We start from the raw sequence: 18,118 nt of genomic DNA on the forward strand, positions 1-18,118 counted from the left end.
ACACACACACACACACACACACACACACATATATATATATATATGTAGTGTTTATCAAAAAACGAGAGAAGAGAAGGGTAGGTTGGAAGAAAGAATTTATTGCACTGGAAACAGTCAAGGGTACCAAGTCCTAGAACTCAAGGGCAAAGGAAGTTTAGAGCCTAGACAAAGTCCCCAAGGACAACAAGGGCACGGATAAAAGCAGAGTAAGGGAAGAAGTGTAGAGCTAGACAAAGTTCCCAAGGACCAATCTCCAGACACCAGTGAGATGTCTCTGCACCTCACTTTTCAGCCCTTCACCTCCCTTTGCCCTACTCCCATCTCAGCTCCTGCCTTATTGGACACTAGTCCCAGTCACGGCTTCCAAAACAAGAGCCTATTCCTATTTCCTGGGTAGGTGGCAGACGTCTCTTATATTCTCTAGAAGAAAAATATCCTCAAGGTAGAACTCTAAATGGATTTTATTCTAGAAACACTGTAAAGAGACATTAAAAATCTGCAATAATACATATCCTTATTAAGTACATAATGGGTTAAAAAACACTCACGGGCTGATTAAAGGCCAATAGATTCCATGTACCCCCCCCCCCAAAAAATGCATTCACATTCCCAACACCTGTCCTCTAAAAAATATTGTTTATACAACCTGTTGGTTAGCTGGGGACATTCAGTAGGTATATTTTCAAAATGTAAAGATCATTTCTAGACATTGAAAAAATTTTTAAAACACAAATACTCACTGTAATTTTTATAGCTTTGTTCAACACATTTACCCATTCTACTAAGTCCTGTTGATCATTGGCTTGTAAGAAGTATTTCCTCATTCCTGCATTCATCACTGTTGAGGGAAAAAAATAAATAAACATGCGAAATACTATACATGTTAATTCTAAATTTATGTTTGCAGCAGCTAAAAATCTTGCTAAATTCGACACTGTTACTATCTTGCATTTGAAAAAATATGGTATACTATATTTAATACTGCTTTTATCAGTCAATAACATAAGTAAAATGCTTATTTCCTATGGCTATTTCCTTCATTAAATGGAAATACCACAATATATTTAGTCAATTCCTAGTGATGAACACATAGGTTATTTCCAATTTTAGAAATCATATAAAATATCAAAATGAAACATTATATACATATATTTCTCTATACTTGGACTAGTATTTCTATGGGATAAATTTCTTTACTTCTCAGGCCAAAGGAAGTACACATTCAAAATTTTCCTATGAGCAACTTGTCTTCCCAAAAGGTTGAATCCATTTACATTCCCACTGATAGCATATGCAAAGGCCTATTTCATCTCATACCCCTCACTGGTACTAGCTATCAATACCTGTACTAAGTACAGATCTTTAATTTTTGACTCCAAGGCTCTGTGACATTGGGGCTGGGTGTCTGCAAAGGATACTTCCTACACATCTTTGCCAGCCAGGGTCATGTTCTGTCAATGGGAGGAACTGATGGGAAATTAGAAGGCATGGAAAGGGGGAAAAAGGGGACTTTCTTGCCGATTCCTGTTCTTGCTGACCTCCCTCCAAAAGCAGTAGACACAAGTTACTATTCCAGGGCCTTCTGACACTCCTACACAGCTTTGTAGAGTTCTCTCAGATAACAATCACTAGCTCCATGATGGTTTCTCTTCTGCAGCCCTAAGTTATTCTTCCCTTTCGTCTCTCTAGTCCTAGGAGTGGCAGCTGGTTGGGTAGTTTCTGTTTTCTGGATTACTTCAGCATATCTTTTGTGCTCTTTCTGTCTTGCAACATTTGGATAACCAATTCCCTGTAACAAATTCCTTGGGTTTGAAATACCTAGTGTGGTGTTTTTTTTTTAACTGGACCCAGTCTTATAAAGTACTCTTTGACAACCTAACAGATAAATAATTATATTTTGTTTAATCTTGAGTTTCTTTGGTTATTGAGACAAATAACTTTGTGTGTTTCTTAGTCATCCGTATTTGTTTTGTGAGCTTAATTTTCTTTACACACATTTCTCTGGAGTTATTTCTTATTAATTTATAGGTATTTTATAACCCTTTTATCTGTTAGTTACATTTTATTTCATTCACATAGTTTTTCTTTTTTAATGTTCATTTATTTATGTCTTCCATTGTGGGGAGTGGGGAGGTACTACTAACAGCATCCTCATATAGCAATGTACCACTAGTCAGTCGGCCTGGATCCTGGTCATGCACATGTGACCCTAGTGCGTAGAGAAAGGACTCAGGACATGAACCCATGACCCTCCCATACGGGTCTAACTGTGCCACCATCTGGCCCCTGTACAAAATCTCTTTGATCAACAGAAAAATTCTATCAGTCTCATCCTGTAATGCCTCTAGATTTCCTATGATATTTAGAAAACCTGCCTAACTTCAAATTACAAAAAGAAATACCTCTTTTAAGCAGTTACAAATTTTCTTTGTATTCAAAATCTTGATATGTTTATACATTTTTACACAATCTAGTGTGTGTGTGTGTGTGTGTGTGTGTATGTGTATATGTCCATAACTATACCCCTTTAGGGCCTATCTATTTGTATAAAGTAAAACACATCTACACATATAGTTAGTCAACGACCATAGTCAACTCTTGAATTAAAGCCATTATTACTATGTGCATTTTCTTTTAAAACATAATTATTATTCTAGAGCTAAAGCACCTAAATAGCTACACTGTTATAACTGTTCGAATATAAAAATAGCTTTCAAAGTCTCCAGCAAAATTTTAAATAACATGCTGTACCCAGATGAATGTCTAAGAGAAAGGAGAAATGAAAACCCTCAAGGAAAAAAGTTATTTCTCAAACATGCAAGATTTTTAAAATTGGGAATGACAAAGCACTAAACCAGAACTTCCCTGAACTGAGATGAAGGTCTTAGAAGTTAAAGCATATCTTGTAAAGAGCTATAAAACAGTTTGTCTGGAAACTCGAAGAAATTTAGCACAGTATTAAGTCTGTTCTTTTTATATCTTCCTAGAAAATGGAAAAATTGTATATACCATAAATATATATTAAGATAAAACAGTAACTCACTAGGACATTATATGTCCATTAAAAAACTTCTGTTTTTATCTCAAGCAATTAGTAAGGCATCCTTTTATAATCTGTCACCAGCTTAGACTAAAGCTGAGCTCTCCTCATAATGGCTTCTTCCTTTCAATATTCAAAAGTCTTGGGCATCAGCCCCAAACTTCTAGAGGGTTCAAAAACCTATTCACTTATTAGCATACTGCATGTGGTACAAAGTAAATGTTAACATATATATTTTTGGCTATTAGCTACATACGGACCTCTCTTAAGAGAGAGAAGAAGCAAATAACTCTGTAAGAAGACTCTTGACATGGGTGTGGTGGTTAAGGCACTGGACTCTTAGACTCCCTCATAGTCAACTGTGATTGGAGTCCTGAACCTGGCAGCTTGCTTTCTCACTTTCCCTTTTTTTTTTTTAAGTTTTTTAAAAAGAATTATTAATTTAACTTTATTCATTCATTCATTCATTTTTAATTTGACCAGAGTGGACACAGAGAGAGAGAGAGAGAGAGAGAGAGAAAGTGAGAAAGCAAGCCACCAAGTCCAGGACTTGAACCATGGTCGGCCATGTGGGAGTGCCCAGCGCCTTAACCTCCACACCACCCACTGGTCCCTCACTTTCCCTTTCTCTGTCTCTCTCTGGTCAAATTTAAAGAAATAATAATAATAATAATAAAATTAAATAAATAAATAATCAAAATTAAATCATTCTTAAAAAAAGAATTATCATTATTTTATTTTTTATTTTATTGAAGTTGACCAGAGAGAGACAGAGAGAGGAAAGGAAAGTGAGAAAGCAAGCTGCCAGGTCCAGGACTCAAACCACTGTCAGTCATTTGTAAGTCCAGCCACCTTAAGCACCAGGTCACCTGTTGGTCCCCAAATTAAATAATTCTTGGAAAACAAAAAAACCTGTGTACACATCTTGCAGTCCAAATAAAGACCCATATACTTTAAGAATTATTTCAAGAAGCCAGCAGGTTACATAGTGGTTAGGGCACTGGACTCCCACATGACCAAATACGGTTTGAATCCCGGACCTGGCAGCTTGCTTTCTCACTTTCCTTCTCTCTGTCTCTGATGACTACAACAAGTTAAATAAAATAAACAAAAAGAATTACTTCACGCCCAGATAGTGATATGATTTAGAAAAAGTTAGCATGGGGGACCAGCAGTTGGCATGATGGCTATGTTGCTGGACTCCCATGTAGTTGATCGCAGTTGGAGTCCCGGACCCAGTGGCTTACACTCACGTGGGGTGTATGTGCGGGCGTACCCAAGATCCCGAGAGAGAATGGAGGAGAAGAGATTGTGGCATGGTCATCCCCCCAGGGGCTGATTTCTCTCTTTCTGTCTCTCTGTCTTTCTGGTGAGCGCACATGCCCTAATAGCAAAAACCTCTCCAAAAAAAAAGAGAAAAAGTTAGCATGGACTCAGGCAGACCTGACTAGCTAATGCACTTCCAAGCAATGATCATCTTAAGAACATTACTTAGTCTCTGTCCTGTTTTCCTCATCTATGAAATGGGAATGCTACCCACCCCTTCCTTGAGAGGCAGAGATAATAACATGTAAAACAAACAAACAAACAAAACAAAACTAGCACAGCACTTGGGGAGAAAACAGAAACTCTTTTTCTTCATCACCTGGAAATTTCCAGGAATTAAGGAAATATTGGGTCATCAGAAAAGTCATGACGCATTTTTGCACAGAAAAACAGGTCGTGACTTTTCCACATCCAAATACTTTGGAAAATGTAAAGCAAATTACAAACAAGTGGAGTATTACCAGTATGGTGTGGCGAGTGGAGAGGTCAGGAGAGGCAAAAAAAAGCAAAACACAACCAACTTCGATGAAAAAACAAAACTACGACGCCTTCACATTGTCATGCCTTTAAAGCAAAGTTTTCATCAGGAATAACAAATGCATCCCAAGAGGCTTGTTTCCTTCCTTTCACTTAATTGTTTTTTTTTATTTTACTTGAATTCTTTACCATCAGAGTGAATTCATCAAATGGATAAAACTTGAAGCACAGGGAACCAGCAGTTAGCGTAATGGCTATGTCACTGGACTCCCACGTAGTCGACCGTGGTTCACGTCCCGGACCTAGTGGCTTAAAACTCACGCCGGGCGCGTGTGCGTGCTTGGTGCCCAAGATCCTGAGAGGAGAATGGAGGAGAAGGGATTGCGTCGTAACCATCCCCCCTGGGGGGTGATTTCTCACTCTCTGTCTCTCTCTGTCTTTCTGGCGAGCACATACACCCTATAGCAAAAACTTCTAAAAAAAGAAAAAGAATTATTTATTTAATTTTATTTATTCATTCACATATTTTAATTTGACCAGAGAGAGACATAGAGAGAGAGAGAAAGGGAAAGCGAGAAAGCAAACCACCAGGTCTGAGACTCGAACCATGGTTGGTCATGTGGGAGTGTCCAATTTCTTAACCACCATGTCACCTGCTGGTCCCCAGGTGGCACTGCTTTCTACATGCATTTTAGGAGAAGCCCCACAGGATCTCTGTCTCTGGGGGGCGCAAGCGCCGTATAGCGAAAAACTCCTCAAAAAAAAAAAAAAAAAAAAACTTGAAGCACAAATATTAGCTTAACTGCAAACAAAACCATCTCATAACCTAGGCTCAACTGGATATGATTCAAATATAGTTACAGATCAAGTTGAGTTACTTTATCATACTATTTCTTTGTCAGCTTTTTCCAGTTTTCTCTATTCTATTCTTTCCTTCGGTATCAAAAGTTGGACTTCCTTGGTAGAGTATATATATCATTTTATTTCTCTCCTATTATTTATCTTTACTTTTATTCTACTTTTAGATTTCATTGACTTTTCTTACAAGTTTTGCCTTATCTGTATTCCTTCTACTGTTTGACAATTTCCTCATATGCTAAGTAATCTTGGGCTGCCTATTCTTACTTAAAAAAGGCACTAAAAAGACTGACAAGAAGTTCTCTTGGATTGTTGTAGTTGCTGACAGATAGATCTCACTGTGTGGCAAGCTTTTCTAGCAGAAATGCCCAGAAATATCCTAGTAGGATATTCAAGTCTTATCCCACCAAAACCTAGGTGCCCAATGCACTGGGGTTGGATAAGTAAAGGCTGCCTTCAGTGTTTAGATTTTCACTTAATTCTATTTCAGGTTCATGCCTCATTCCTCCCCTTCTCTGGGACTAGCACCCCTAAGTACAGAGCCTCATCGACTCTATTTCCGGAGACACCACACATCCCATTTCCTCCAGGGATGGAGGAATGGTGGCTGCCTCACTGAGCCAGATGGAGGTAGGACTAGAGGTTATTTCTTATATACACATTCAAAGAAAGTCACTGTGTTCAGTCCCATTTTACTTTCGCTTCCCCAAAAATATATCTCCCATATCTAAGTCTGTCTAAATTGGGTAGGGCCAGGACATAGTTAGCTTTTCTTTGGTCTCTTTTTCTACTTTGCTAAATTATCTACCATTCCTCCAACTACTTTTCAAATGTCCGAAATCTTCATCAAAGATAGTTTGGGTGATTGTTCTCCCTGTTTCAGAATAGTTTCAGAGGAGTTACGCTGCCATTTTGAACAGAGGTTGTATTTCCATATTAGAGGCCAATGCCTCTCTCCCTAAAGGCAACTATTTCATGAATCTTTTCTCTATTTCCACTAATAAGTTACAGATTAATAAATGATTAATTTTTATCTTTGATTCTAACTAAAACAGCCATTCTAAATACTCCAATAACTATGAATATCAAACCTAGTACTACTATTTCTTCAAACTTTAACTTTGATATTACCAAAAAAAATTATTTTTCAAAAGTATGTGCATTATAATTCTAAAATATACTGTTCTGTGTTGCTTGACCCTCCCCCACTAGCATTCATTTACAAGGCTTTGAGGCATTTTCCTATTCAGCACCCAAAATTACAATCTGTTTCAAACTATTCTGAAACAAGGAGAACAATTACCCAAATATCTTAACCACTGCAGTGGTTAAGGTGCTGGACCACATGGCCAACCACATTTCAAGTTCCGGACCTGGCAACTTGCTTTCTCACTTTCCCTTTCTCTCTCTGGTCAAATAAAAATAATAGTAACAAATAAAATAATTCTTTTTTAAAAAATTACAACCTGTAATAAACATAGAACTTTTTATAAAGTCACTCAGTATTGATAACAACATTATAACGGAGTTGGTGAACAGCTGTATTTAATCCTATCATATTTCTTATTGAATAGATTTGATTGCCATGAGATGTTATTCCTAACATACCTATAGAAGGCATGTGTCCTTTGCAAGCAAATAACTTTAACATCAGGCTTATGCTCAAAAGTATCTTTTTTACTTTAATATAAAATATTCCCTTTTGATGTTGGCTGTCCACTCCTGGTTTATTTTGGTGATTGCTGTTTTAGGGCACATGCACTCACTGGAGAGAAGAAAAGGAGAAATCACCCCATGGGAGAGGGCCACCTCACAGTCCCTTATCCTCCATTTTCCTCCTGGGATTTTGGCATCCAAGCCTGGCATGATTTTCAAGCCACCAGGTCCAGGATTTGAACTGCCATTGGCCACGTGGGAGTCCAGCACCTTAACTACTATGCCACCTGCTGGCTTGGCCACCCCTAATTTTTGTCCTGTCCATCACTAATGTCTACTAACATACTCTGTGAGAAGATATCAATTTTCCCAGCTTCAGCTATCACCCACTATTTTAAGACTACAAATTTCTCCTTTCTTGATCTTTAAAAAAACAAACAAAAACCCTCTAATCCTCAATTATTGCCCTTCTATTTGGAAGTTCTCTTACCATTTTAAACTCCTTGCCAAACATTTTAGCCTATGTAATCAGCTCTCCCCAATTCTCTGTATCTTTAAACTTCCCTGCTACCTCTCTCTAGCCTTCAACTCCCACACATCCAGCCAACATGTCCCTGCACTTTTCCGTCCAATGTTTTTCACCTTTCCTCTTTCTCTTATTGCCACCTCCTTAATTCAGGCCTTCACAATAACTACTGTACTTCAGAAGCCACTTAACTCATCTACCAGCATCAAGAGTCTACTATCCATATGAAAAATGAACAAACCTCCTTCCCCTAAGCCTACATTCTAGAGGCTACTTTCTCCCCTTCCTTTTTCAAAATAAAATGTATCACTCGTAAACACACTGCATCCTGACCTCTGCCTGCGGTTTATTCTTTAGCCTCTTGCCATTCCTCCTCGCTTGGCTTAGCACTCAATTCCTTGAACACCATGCACTTCTCTCCTGCACGACTCTATCCTTGTGGTCCTGACACCATTTATCCCGAGATAAAGGATGATCAGCGTAGCTGACCACAAACTCAAGTGTATCCTCATTCAATGTAACTCCCCACTCCAAAGCATCCCAATAAGGATTTGAAGCTCTTCCTTTGTGCTTCTTCAATAAATTGTATATTCCTTTATCTACTGATAGTGATAAATGCAATAATTACCTCATGATCTGTTTATGAGACAACTGGCCTGTGAGATCCTTAAGGGCAACAACTGCTTCTTATTTATCTCACAGCCCCTAAGCCACTGACCATTTGCTGAACAAAATAACTGACACTCAACAACCCTTGCCCCTGGACTGTAAATTTCTCATTGCCCCAAATCTTTTGCATTATTTAGATATTTAATAATGAATGATACAAGGTAGAAAGTAACAAATTATCTGAAACTCCACTGGAAGTGAACATTAAAAATGCCAAGAAAACAGTTACATGTGGGTAGAGGAAAGAAGTTGTAACTAGAGTAAGATGCAGACAAAAGCCTTCTCAATGGAGAAGGGCAAAGCTTTATTCCCTTTCCTGGGTGGTAGTTACAAGGGAATTCATCTTAGAATCATTAATTAATAAGCCCTGGTTCTTTGTGTGTGTGTGTGTGTGTGTGTTTTGTGACTGTTTCTTTTATAAGATGATGTAATTATATCCATTCCATTTAAAACCATTAACATAAAATATAACTACTTACCAAAACAGAATTCAGCCTTTGGCCTTAATTTGGTTGCATCACTAACCTAATAAGAAAAAGGGAGAGAAGTTACTTCTTCATATGCTCCTATAATCAACTTAATACTGTATAAACTTCTACATACATGATATCCTAGTAATCACACATATTTAGCATATAGATCTAAAAATAAAGTGTAAAAGGAACTGAAAAACAACAACAAATTAAATAAAGGCATAGGTCCTAACAATACAATGTTTATAACAAAAGATACTTCCATGTTTTCTTTGACTGCTTTTGTTTTTTCTTCAAAGGAAATGTGACAAAGTTTAAAGTAAACCAATAGGCTTTATAGTATACATTTATTTTTAGTGTAACATCATTTTCAAAATACCCACGATAAGAATTCTATAGAAATTATAAATTTTTCCAAAAATGGGAGGGGCAAGAGGCAATTATTTTAAGTCCAAAATCAGCTATAAGGAAATCAGAGTGGTATTTGAGTTTCTCTTGTACAGAATACTCAAGGATATTAAATGGCTTCTCACTGAAGAAGGTAAAGCAGGTAGCTGCCCTAGGTAACAGTTATCCCTTTAAAGAAAAGAGCTCGTAGAAGCCCATTCATGATTTTTGTCATGCTGATGCCCAACAATAGAACTCATAACTGTGCAATCTGTTTTGAACCTTCAAAATAATTTTTTTAAGGAATTTTTACTTTATTTATTTATTCTAATTTGACTAGAGAGGGACAGAGCGCACAAGCATGTGCACCTGAGAGAGAGCGAGAGAGCAAGAGCGAGAAAGAGAGAAAGAGAGAAAGCAAGAAAGCAAGCTGCCAGGTCTAGGATTGAAACCAAGGTCGGTCAGGTGGGGGTCCAGGGCCCTTAACCACCACACCACCTGTCAGCTCCCAAAAAGAAATTCTAAGTCTAGAATTCCTCACTGATCCAAACTATAAATTCATAGTTCTGAGTCACATTGAAGTTTGTTCCAGGTACAAATTCTAGAGGAAAAAAACGTGGCAGGTCTAAAGTAGAACATAAACTATACAATTCAAACATTGGTAAGCTGTAGGACAGAGATGAAAGTTAACAGAATTGCACAGGGAAAAAAAAAAGCAAGGTCATACTTTAAAAAAGAAACAACAGAGACCAGCAGATGGCATAATGGTTATGTCGCTGTACTCCCACATAGTCAACAGTGGTTCAAGTCCCAGACTGAGCAGCTTAAAACTCATGATGGAGAGGAGAATGGAAGAGAAGAGACTGCAGCATGGCCATCCCCCCCGGGGGATGATTTCTCGCTTTCTGTCTCTCCATCTGTCTGGTGACAGCACATGTCCTATAGCAAAAATCTCTCTCTAAAATACAAACAAAAACAAAGGGAAACAATAAAGGAAGTAAAACCTGCTGGCCAGTCACCTTGACTGCTTTACTGAGTTAATACTTTATTTCCAGAAAGAGTTCCCATTCTTTTTTTGTTTTGTTTTGTTTTGTTTTCGCTATAGGGCGCGTGCGCTCGCCAGACAGAGAGAGAGAGACATAGAGACAGAAAGCGAGAAATCACCCCCCAGGGGGGATGGTCACGTCACAATCCCTTCTCCTCCATTCTCCTCTTGGGATCTTGGGCACGCACGCACACGCGCCCGGTGTGAGTTTTAAGCCACCGGGTCCGGGACGCGAACCACGGTAGACTACGTGGGAGTCCAGCGACATAGCCATTATGCTAACTGCTGGTTCCCCCCATTTTTAAAAAGACCAAGCAACAGGGCCAGCAGGTGGCGTGGTGGTTAAGGGCGCTGGACTCCCAAAAGGCTGACTGTGATTCAAATCCTGGAACTGGCAGTTTGCTTTCTCACTTTCCTTCTCTCTCTCTCTCTGGTCAAATTAAAATACATTAATAAAGTTTTAAAAAGTTAAAAATGCATTAGCAGTACACAAATTGTTTAATAATACTTTTTGCCATTTCATATTTTAAGTCACTGACAAACTTTTATTGCTTCTGTGTAAAACACAAAAAAACATAGAACTAATACCTCAGTGTCTCTCAGTTCCCAAAACACCAATAATAGAAAATAAAGGAAAATATTGGGCTATCAGAAAAGTCATGACATACTTTTCTGTTTTTCTATGCAAAAATGCATTATGACTTTTCCGACAACCCAACAGTTACCTGATCAATATAAAATTTAAGTTTATGAAAACAGAAATATTACAAAACTGCCAGAGAAAGAAATAAAAGAGGAAACAGAAATTAGTAGAGACAAAGTGAAAGAGGAGAAAAAAAATCTTTTCAATATGAAAAGAATCCATATTATCCTCATAATAAAACATAAAGAAACAAGGGGCAGGGCTGGCAGTGTGGTGGTTATGGCACTGGACTTCCACATGGCCAACTGTAATTCAAGTTCTTGCAGCTTGCTTTTCTGCTTTCTCTCTCTCTCTCTCTCTTATACCCCCCCCAACTCTCTCTCTCTCACTCTGTCCCTCTCTGGTCAAATTAAAATAAAAAAATAAAGTTAAAAAAAAAAATTTCCCAAGATAGAACCTAACTGTTAACTTTTTTTCTCCCTTTTGATGTGCACAGACCTGATCATAAATGTTAATTATAACTTGGAATTTGCCATTCTATAAGTTAAATTCACATTCTTCCTAATTTTATCAGTTTAAAGAACTTCCTAACACAGAGATCAAGTTCCATTTTCAGCATGATATGAACCACACATCACCATTAAATGGAGAAAAAAATTATAAAGGACCCTGCTGTTTCTACTCACACTCCCATACAGAGAGATTTTAATTCATATGTGAATATAAGACAAGTGTATAAAGACTACTACCTTTGAAATGTAGGTAAGTTTAATGGCTCCAACACGTGATGATCCAGAAGGCAGGTTCTAGAAACAAAACATTAACATAAAGTTAACAATCCAACATTATGAATATGAAGTTCTTCACAGATAATTGTAAAAGTCAAAAAATCAGGTTTCTTGGGACTAGCAGATGGCGTGGTGGTTAAGGGCACTGGACTCCTACATGGCCAACCACGGTTCGAGTCCCGGACCTGGCGGCTTGTTTTCTCACTTTCCCTTTCTCTCTCTCTCTGTCCCTCTCTAGCCAAATTAAAATAAGTAAGTAAATAAAGTTAAGTAAAGCAATTCTTTTCAAAAAATCAGATGTCTTAATATCACATTTCACAAATCAATTTTTCAGTTCAAGTATTTACTAGGTCTGTCAAATTAGCAACGTGGATAACATAACTGAAACCTACTCTGTTCCATCATAATGTATTCCGTAATTAAAGTTTGTTTTTTTTTTTTAAATAAATGGGGTTAAACGAATTTTTTTTCTTGAGCTTAAAACACCATTAAAAAGAAATCAGAGTTTTGTTCCTAAAAGCAGCAGCAGAGGGGCCAGCAGGTGGTGTGGCTTAAGGTGCTGTACCCCCCCAAAATCAAGCCAGGCGTGTGCATGCATGCCCAAAATCCCAAGAGGAGAATGGAGAAGGAATTTAGCATGGTCATCCCTCCTGAGGGGTGATTTCTCACTTTCCCTCTATCTTGCTCCAGGGAGAGCATGTGCCCTATGAAACAAAATCTTAAAAAAAAAAAGAAAAGAAAAAAAAAAGAAAGACGAAAGGGAAGAAAATATTTAGAGACAACACAAAACAAATACAATTATAAGAAACTTTAAAAGACTATACATACCACTTTGTTCTATTAAAATTTAACAAATACATTGCTTGAAAAAAATAGGATTCTCCCCCCCATTTAAATGGTTTAATGTTCGTTATACCATAGTTAATCTACATTTTTTCCAAAAAAAAAATATACTCTTTAAATCACATGCAGGTACATAGGCACTTTCACACAAAATATTTTTATTTTTCCCTTCACAAGTTTAGGGTGTGCTCTGTGTCATAAAAGAGCAAAGGGTAAAAAAATCATGAAGAGGGAGAACCACTTTCTAATAGCTGAAGCTATCAGAAACAACATTTAAGCCAAACTTTAAAGAAAAATTCTGAAACACAATGAACAGGAGAATATTTGAGACAGAGAAGACAGATGAGTTGTGGCAAGGAACTAAGAATACACTGAAACCCTGTACCAGAATGGCAGAGTGACTGGGCTGGGCTTAATATTACGTTATACAGGGTTAGAGTAGAAAATGGTGGCTTAGGAGGTCGAATCCAGTACCTAATTATAGAGGACCTAAATAAAAAAATAAAGTGGCAAGAAAGTTATCTGTCAAGAATTTAAAATCAATATAGAAGATTTAAGAGTAGATCTGTAATCAAAATTATGTTTTAATAGATCTCGTAATATAATAAACTAGACGTATTACAGAGGGGAAAGATAAAGGCAGAAAAACCAGATAAAAGAATCTAGGAAGAAATAACAAAAAATATAAATTAAAAGACTGCCAGTAAACCTCAAAAGTAAAACTAAAACAATCTCAATCTTGATTTTGAAAATTACCTCTGGTAAAGATTAAGGTTGACTTTTTAACTGATATATTAAATATACATTTTTTTAAGTCGTTTTTTCAGAACTCTATACGCTTACTGGAAGCCGAGAAATTTCAAAAACTTAACATTCCCAAACGCAGCCACAGTGATACCAACAAGAAAGCACAACTGTATGATGGCTGAGTCCAAATGGAAGGCCTGGGTTCGGTTACTGACCCAACCTAAAAAGCCTAGATCTGTGGCAAACGCTAAACCAATTTTTCCCTCTCTCACATACATATGCTCTCCCTCACTAAAAGAAGAAAAAAGAATAAAAGAAAAACATTATGTGGCCAGCAGGTGGCGTGCTGGTTAAGGTGCTGGACTCTCACATGGTAGATCACAGTCCAAGTTTTATTTAGACCTAGCAGCTTGAAACCACACTGGATGTGTGTGCCTAAGATCCCAGGAGGAGAATGGTGAAGAAGGGATTACGGCATAGCCACCCCCACAGGGAATGGTTTCTCACTTTGCCTCTTACTGTCTCTTTCTCTAGGGAGTACTCACACCCTATGGTGAAAATCTAAAAATGAAAAAAAGAAAATTATCAAACATGAACCAATTATTGTTGACAGAGACAGGGCTATTTAAAACTTCACAAATATATAAAGAAAAAAATGGATTATACAGGAGCCAGCAGGTGGGGTGGTGTTTAAGATGCTAGACTCTGACATGGCCAACCACAGTTTGAGACCGGGCAGCCTGCTTTCTCATTTTCCCTCTCTCTCTTTCTCTGTCTCTCTGGTGAGCAGATGTGCCCTATAGCAAATTTTAAAAAGTAATAACAAATAAAATTAGTCATCTCTTAAAAATGGATTACACAAAGTCCAACAGATGGCGTAGTGGTTAAGGCGCTAGAGCCCACATGGTTGACTGTAGTTCGAGTTCCAAACCAGGCAGCTTGAGAATCACACCGGGCATGAGTGCCTGTATACCCCAATCCCAGGAGGAGAATGGAGGAGAAGGGATTGTGTCATAGTCATTTACACGGGGAAGTATTTTCTCACTTTCTGTGTCTGTTTCCTCTATGATCCCACGTACCCTATGGCAAAAACCTTATCTGACAAAAAAAAAAGAAAGAAAGAAAGAAAGGGAAGGAAGAAAATGCAAAAATGTTTTTAAAAATCTCTAACTACTACCAAAGTGATTTTTTTCCAAACAGTACAACCTCTCCACTTAAGATAATTATTTCTTTTAAATCTCCTATTAGTCTGTAATTTTACAGCTCTAAGCCTTTGTGTGGAAAAGAGAAACGAGAAACTGAAGCATGAGATAAAAGGTCACAGATAAAACAGAACAAGACAGGGAAATAGAACTGGCTGGGAGATAAAAAATAGTCAAAATACTCATTTTCTATGGACTAGTATGATAGCTGTCAAGTTCAATTAGAAAAAAAAACTGGTTTCAATATTTGTTACTTGACAATGAAGAATAATAAACTAATGTGACATTTAAGGTAAAAAGGGAAATAAGCCATTTGTTATTTATGAGTTCCTGAACTCATTTTGTCAAAAACTTTTTCAAATCTTAAGTTCACTCTCTAGTACAGCTATTTAATTATTTAATTCACTGCCATTACCAACCTCCTCAACAAAACACAGAAAGCCTCAAATTGATCCCTAGAAATACAGAAGAATGGAACTTTTTTCTTTTTTCTTTTTTTTTTTTTTGGTGTTTGCCATAGGGCACAGCTTCTGTGCTAGCTGAACAGACAGAGAGCAGGAAAGTGACATCCCCAAAGCAGATGGCCATGCCGCAATCCCTTCTCCTCTTGGGGTTTTGGGCATGTGTGCACATGAGCCCAGTGTAATTTTCAAACCATCATGTCTGGGAGTCAAACTGCGGTCAGTCATACGAGAGTCCAGTACCTTCACCACACCACTTCTTGTCCCTGCAGAACGGATTTTTAAACCAGTGGCCAGTGACAAAGAAATCAGGGATCAGAGAAAGAAGTGGCTCCCTAAGAACAGATGAATCAAAATAATTCTCTTTCTTTACTAGGATTATTACAACGTATAACCATGTATTGTTCCTTGACAAAAACAAGTAGGTTGAACCATATGAAATTACCATTTTTAGTAATTCAAAATGGTTATATGTTATCAACTTCATATGGTTCAAACTAAATTTAAAATCTTACCATGACAGTTTACTAAAGTTTTCATTGAGATGTTTTGATTATTGCACTTAAAAATGACACAAAGTTAATTTAATAGCTAATACCTGGTTGGCAGACTCAAAATTATAAAAGATTCTCACAAGTTGGAAAGAGGATATAAAATAAGAATAAACTGAAAAAGACAGATGTAAAATTCTGCATAGGCCAGCTCTGTAGCCTACCAGTTAAAGGAGCCAGATCCTATATGGCCAACCATGGTTCAAATCCCGGCCCTGGTGGCTTAAAATACATGCCAGGCATGTGTGTGCATGCCCAAAATCCCAGCAGGAAGGAGAAATGGAGGAAGGACGGTGGCTTGACCATGCCCCATGGTGGCAGGGCACGTGGGTGCTCTCTTTCCTCACTCCCCACAATTAAAATAAACAAATAATTATTGTACATTGTGTCTAGAAAAAACAATGAACTAATTATAAAATGTGTATATATATATATATATATATATATATATATACACACACACATATATTTGGTTTTTTAAAAGTCTATGTGAAGGGGCCAGTGGGTGGCGTAGTCGTGAAGGTGCTTGACTCCCATATGGTCGACCGTGGATCAAATCCTGGACCCAGTGGCTGAAACTAGCACCAGGTGTAGAATCCTGGGAGGAGAAGGGATTGTAGTGTGGCCATCCCTCTCGGGGGTGATTTCTCACTTTCTGTCCCTCTCTGTGTCTCCAGCAAGTGCAGGGCCCTATAGCAAAAATCTCTCTCAAAGAAAATGTCTGGGCCAGCAGATGACATAGTGGTTATGTCAATAGACTTTTACATGGCCAATCACGGTTCGAGTGCTGGACCCAGAGGCTTCAAACTCATGCCAGGCACATGTGCATGTGTGCCCAATATCCTGGAAGGAAAAGGGATTGCAGCATGACCACACTCCTAGGGGGTGATTTCTCACTTTCTGTCTCTCTGGCAAGTGCACGTGCCCTATAGCAAAAATATCTCCAAAAAAAAAAAGGTCTATGTGAAAAAGTCCTAACTGAGTGTAAACCTTAACAAACAATCTCACTGCTAGAGTTAAAGTGAACTATTCTCTAAATAACCCAAAGGCTCTCTTGCCTTTATTTCTCGGCTCACATTATTCTTTAAGCACTGGAATATCCACTGCTTTACCTGTTGGCCAAAATCATATCTAACCTTCTCAGTCAATTTCAAATATAACCACCTCCATGAAGATTTCAACTCCTTCTTCTATATCTAGCAATAATTATACCCTTCCTCTGAATCCCCAGTTCATGCTTCATTCAGAGTAATAAATACAGTCAGTCCTCACTTAACAACCTACCTGTTTGATTGTCACTCAGGCTTACAATCAGTTCTCTAGCATAAGAAATCCTCTTTCTCAGTTTCTGTCTGATACCCACAGTTGGTTACTATTCATGACACAGTGTTCACAATCACACAAGACTACATATTTCATTTATAAATGTGTACTTTATTATATATCCATAGTCGTATTCAAAATAAATAAAAATGATTATGTCAGATTTATGTTACTGCGTCATGGTGTATCTTACTGCTTTCTGGTGTTTATCTAATGAACGTTTTCTGTATGGAAAGAATTACACTGTTCTAGAAGGGTATTCTGTGATCTCTACTGAGAAATACACACCATAAGGCACCACGAGCTACCTGCCTCTGAGTTCCTCGCTTATCAGCTAATTCACTAAATGACCTAGTTATAGAAACAGAACTCCGTCATTATGTGAGGAGTGCCTGTATATCCTTTGCACTTATCTTCCTTAAACTGCTAAGTGGGAAGCACCGATAAGATGTGAGGCAAAGAATTGTTACATATGAAAATAGCAAACAAGGAGTTTTACAAATTCAGGAGACACCATACGTAAGCCAAGTAGGCCTTGTGAAGAGACAAATAGGGAGAGAGCATACACAGAAATGTACAATGTTTTTTGAGGAGAACCAAGAATATGGATCTATTAAATAGTAAGTAGAGGGAGTTGACAGATCTAAGTTCCTACCTTGAGAAAAAGTTTGTGAGGAGACCAAATAAAGACATGGATCAAGGGAAGAATCTTATTTATATTTTAAATTAAAAAAAAAAAGTAAACAAGATTTTGATTTCTGCTGGCTTGGTGTTTCTTCAACTTACTGTGGTCAAGTAAATAAAAGTACTAATCATGCAGCTGCATAGCCAGGTGACTATCCCCAAGAAAGGTGGTGAGGCCCAAAGAGAAAAATAGGATGTCCACTGCTCTACAGGAGAGAAAGAAAAGTATAAACAGTTCCATGCCAAAAAAAAAAAGAAAAAAAAATGTTTCATACAATCCCAATACTCAAATAATATAAACTGAATTAAAATGTAAATTATTTCCCCAAATTTAAAAGGTTGCCTATTAATAAAAGCATACACTTAATTCATGCAGAACTAGAGGGCAAAAGTAGCAGTAGAAGGAACTATATGTTGGC

The 18,118-nt window shown here is 37.6% G+C and overlaps 1 protein-coding gene across 1 annotated transcript in view; it reads right to left on the bottom strand.

Annotated features, from left to right (window-relative positions):
• Positions 1 to 18,118, bottom strand: part of PLEKHA1 (pleckstrin homology domain containing A1) — an 80,550-nt gene that overhangs the window by 44,169 nt on the left and 18,263 nt on the right. The window contains exons 3-5 of the mRNA XM_006143935.3: positions 11,850 to 11,906; positions 9,032 to 9,077; positions 741 to 838 (exon numbers count right to left, since the gene is read on the bottom strand). Of these exons, the coding sequence (XP_006143997.1) occupies positions 741 to 838; positions 9,032 to 9,077; positions 11,850 to 11,906 (201 nt within the window). The remainder of the gene's footprint in view (positions 1 to 740; positions 839 to 9,031; positions 9,078 to 11,849; positions 11,907 to 18,118) is intronic.

Source organism: Tupaia chinensis, unplaced genomic scaffold (genome assembly GCF_000334495.1).
Source record: "Tupaia chinensis unplaced genomic scaffold, TupChi_1.0 Scaffold000113_1, whole genome shotgun sequence".
NCBI classification, from domain to species: Eukaryota; Metazoa; Chordata; class Mammalia; order Scandentia; family Tupaiidae; genus Tupaia; species Tupaia belangeri.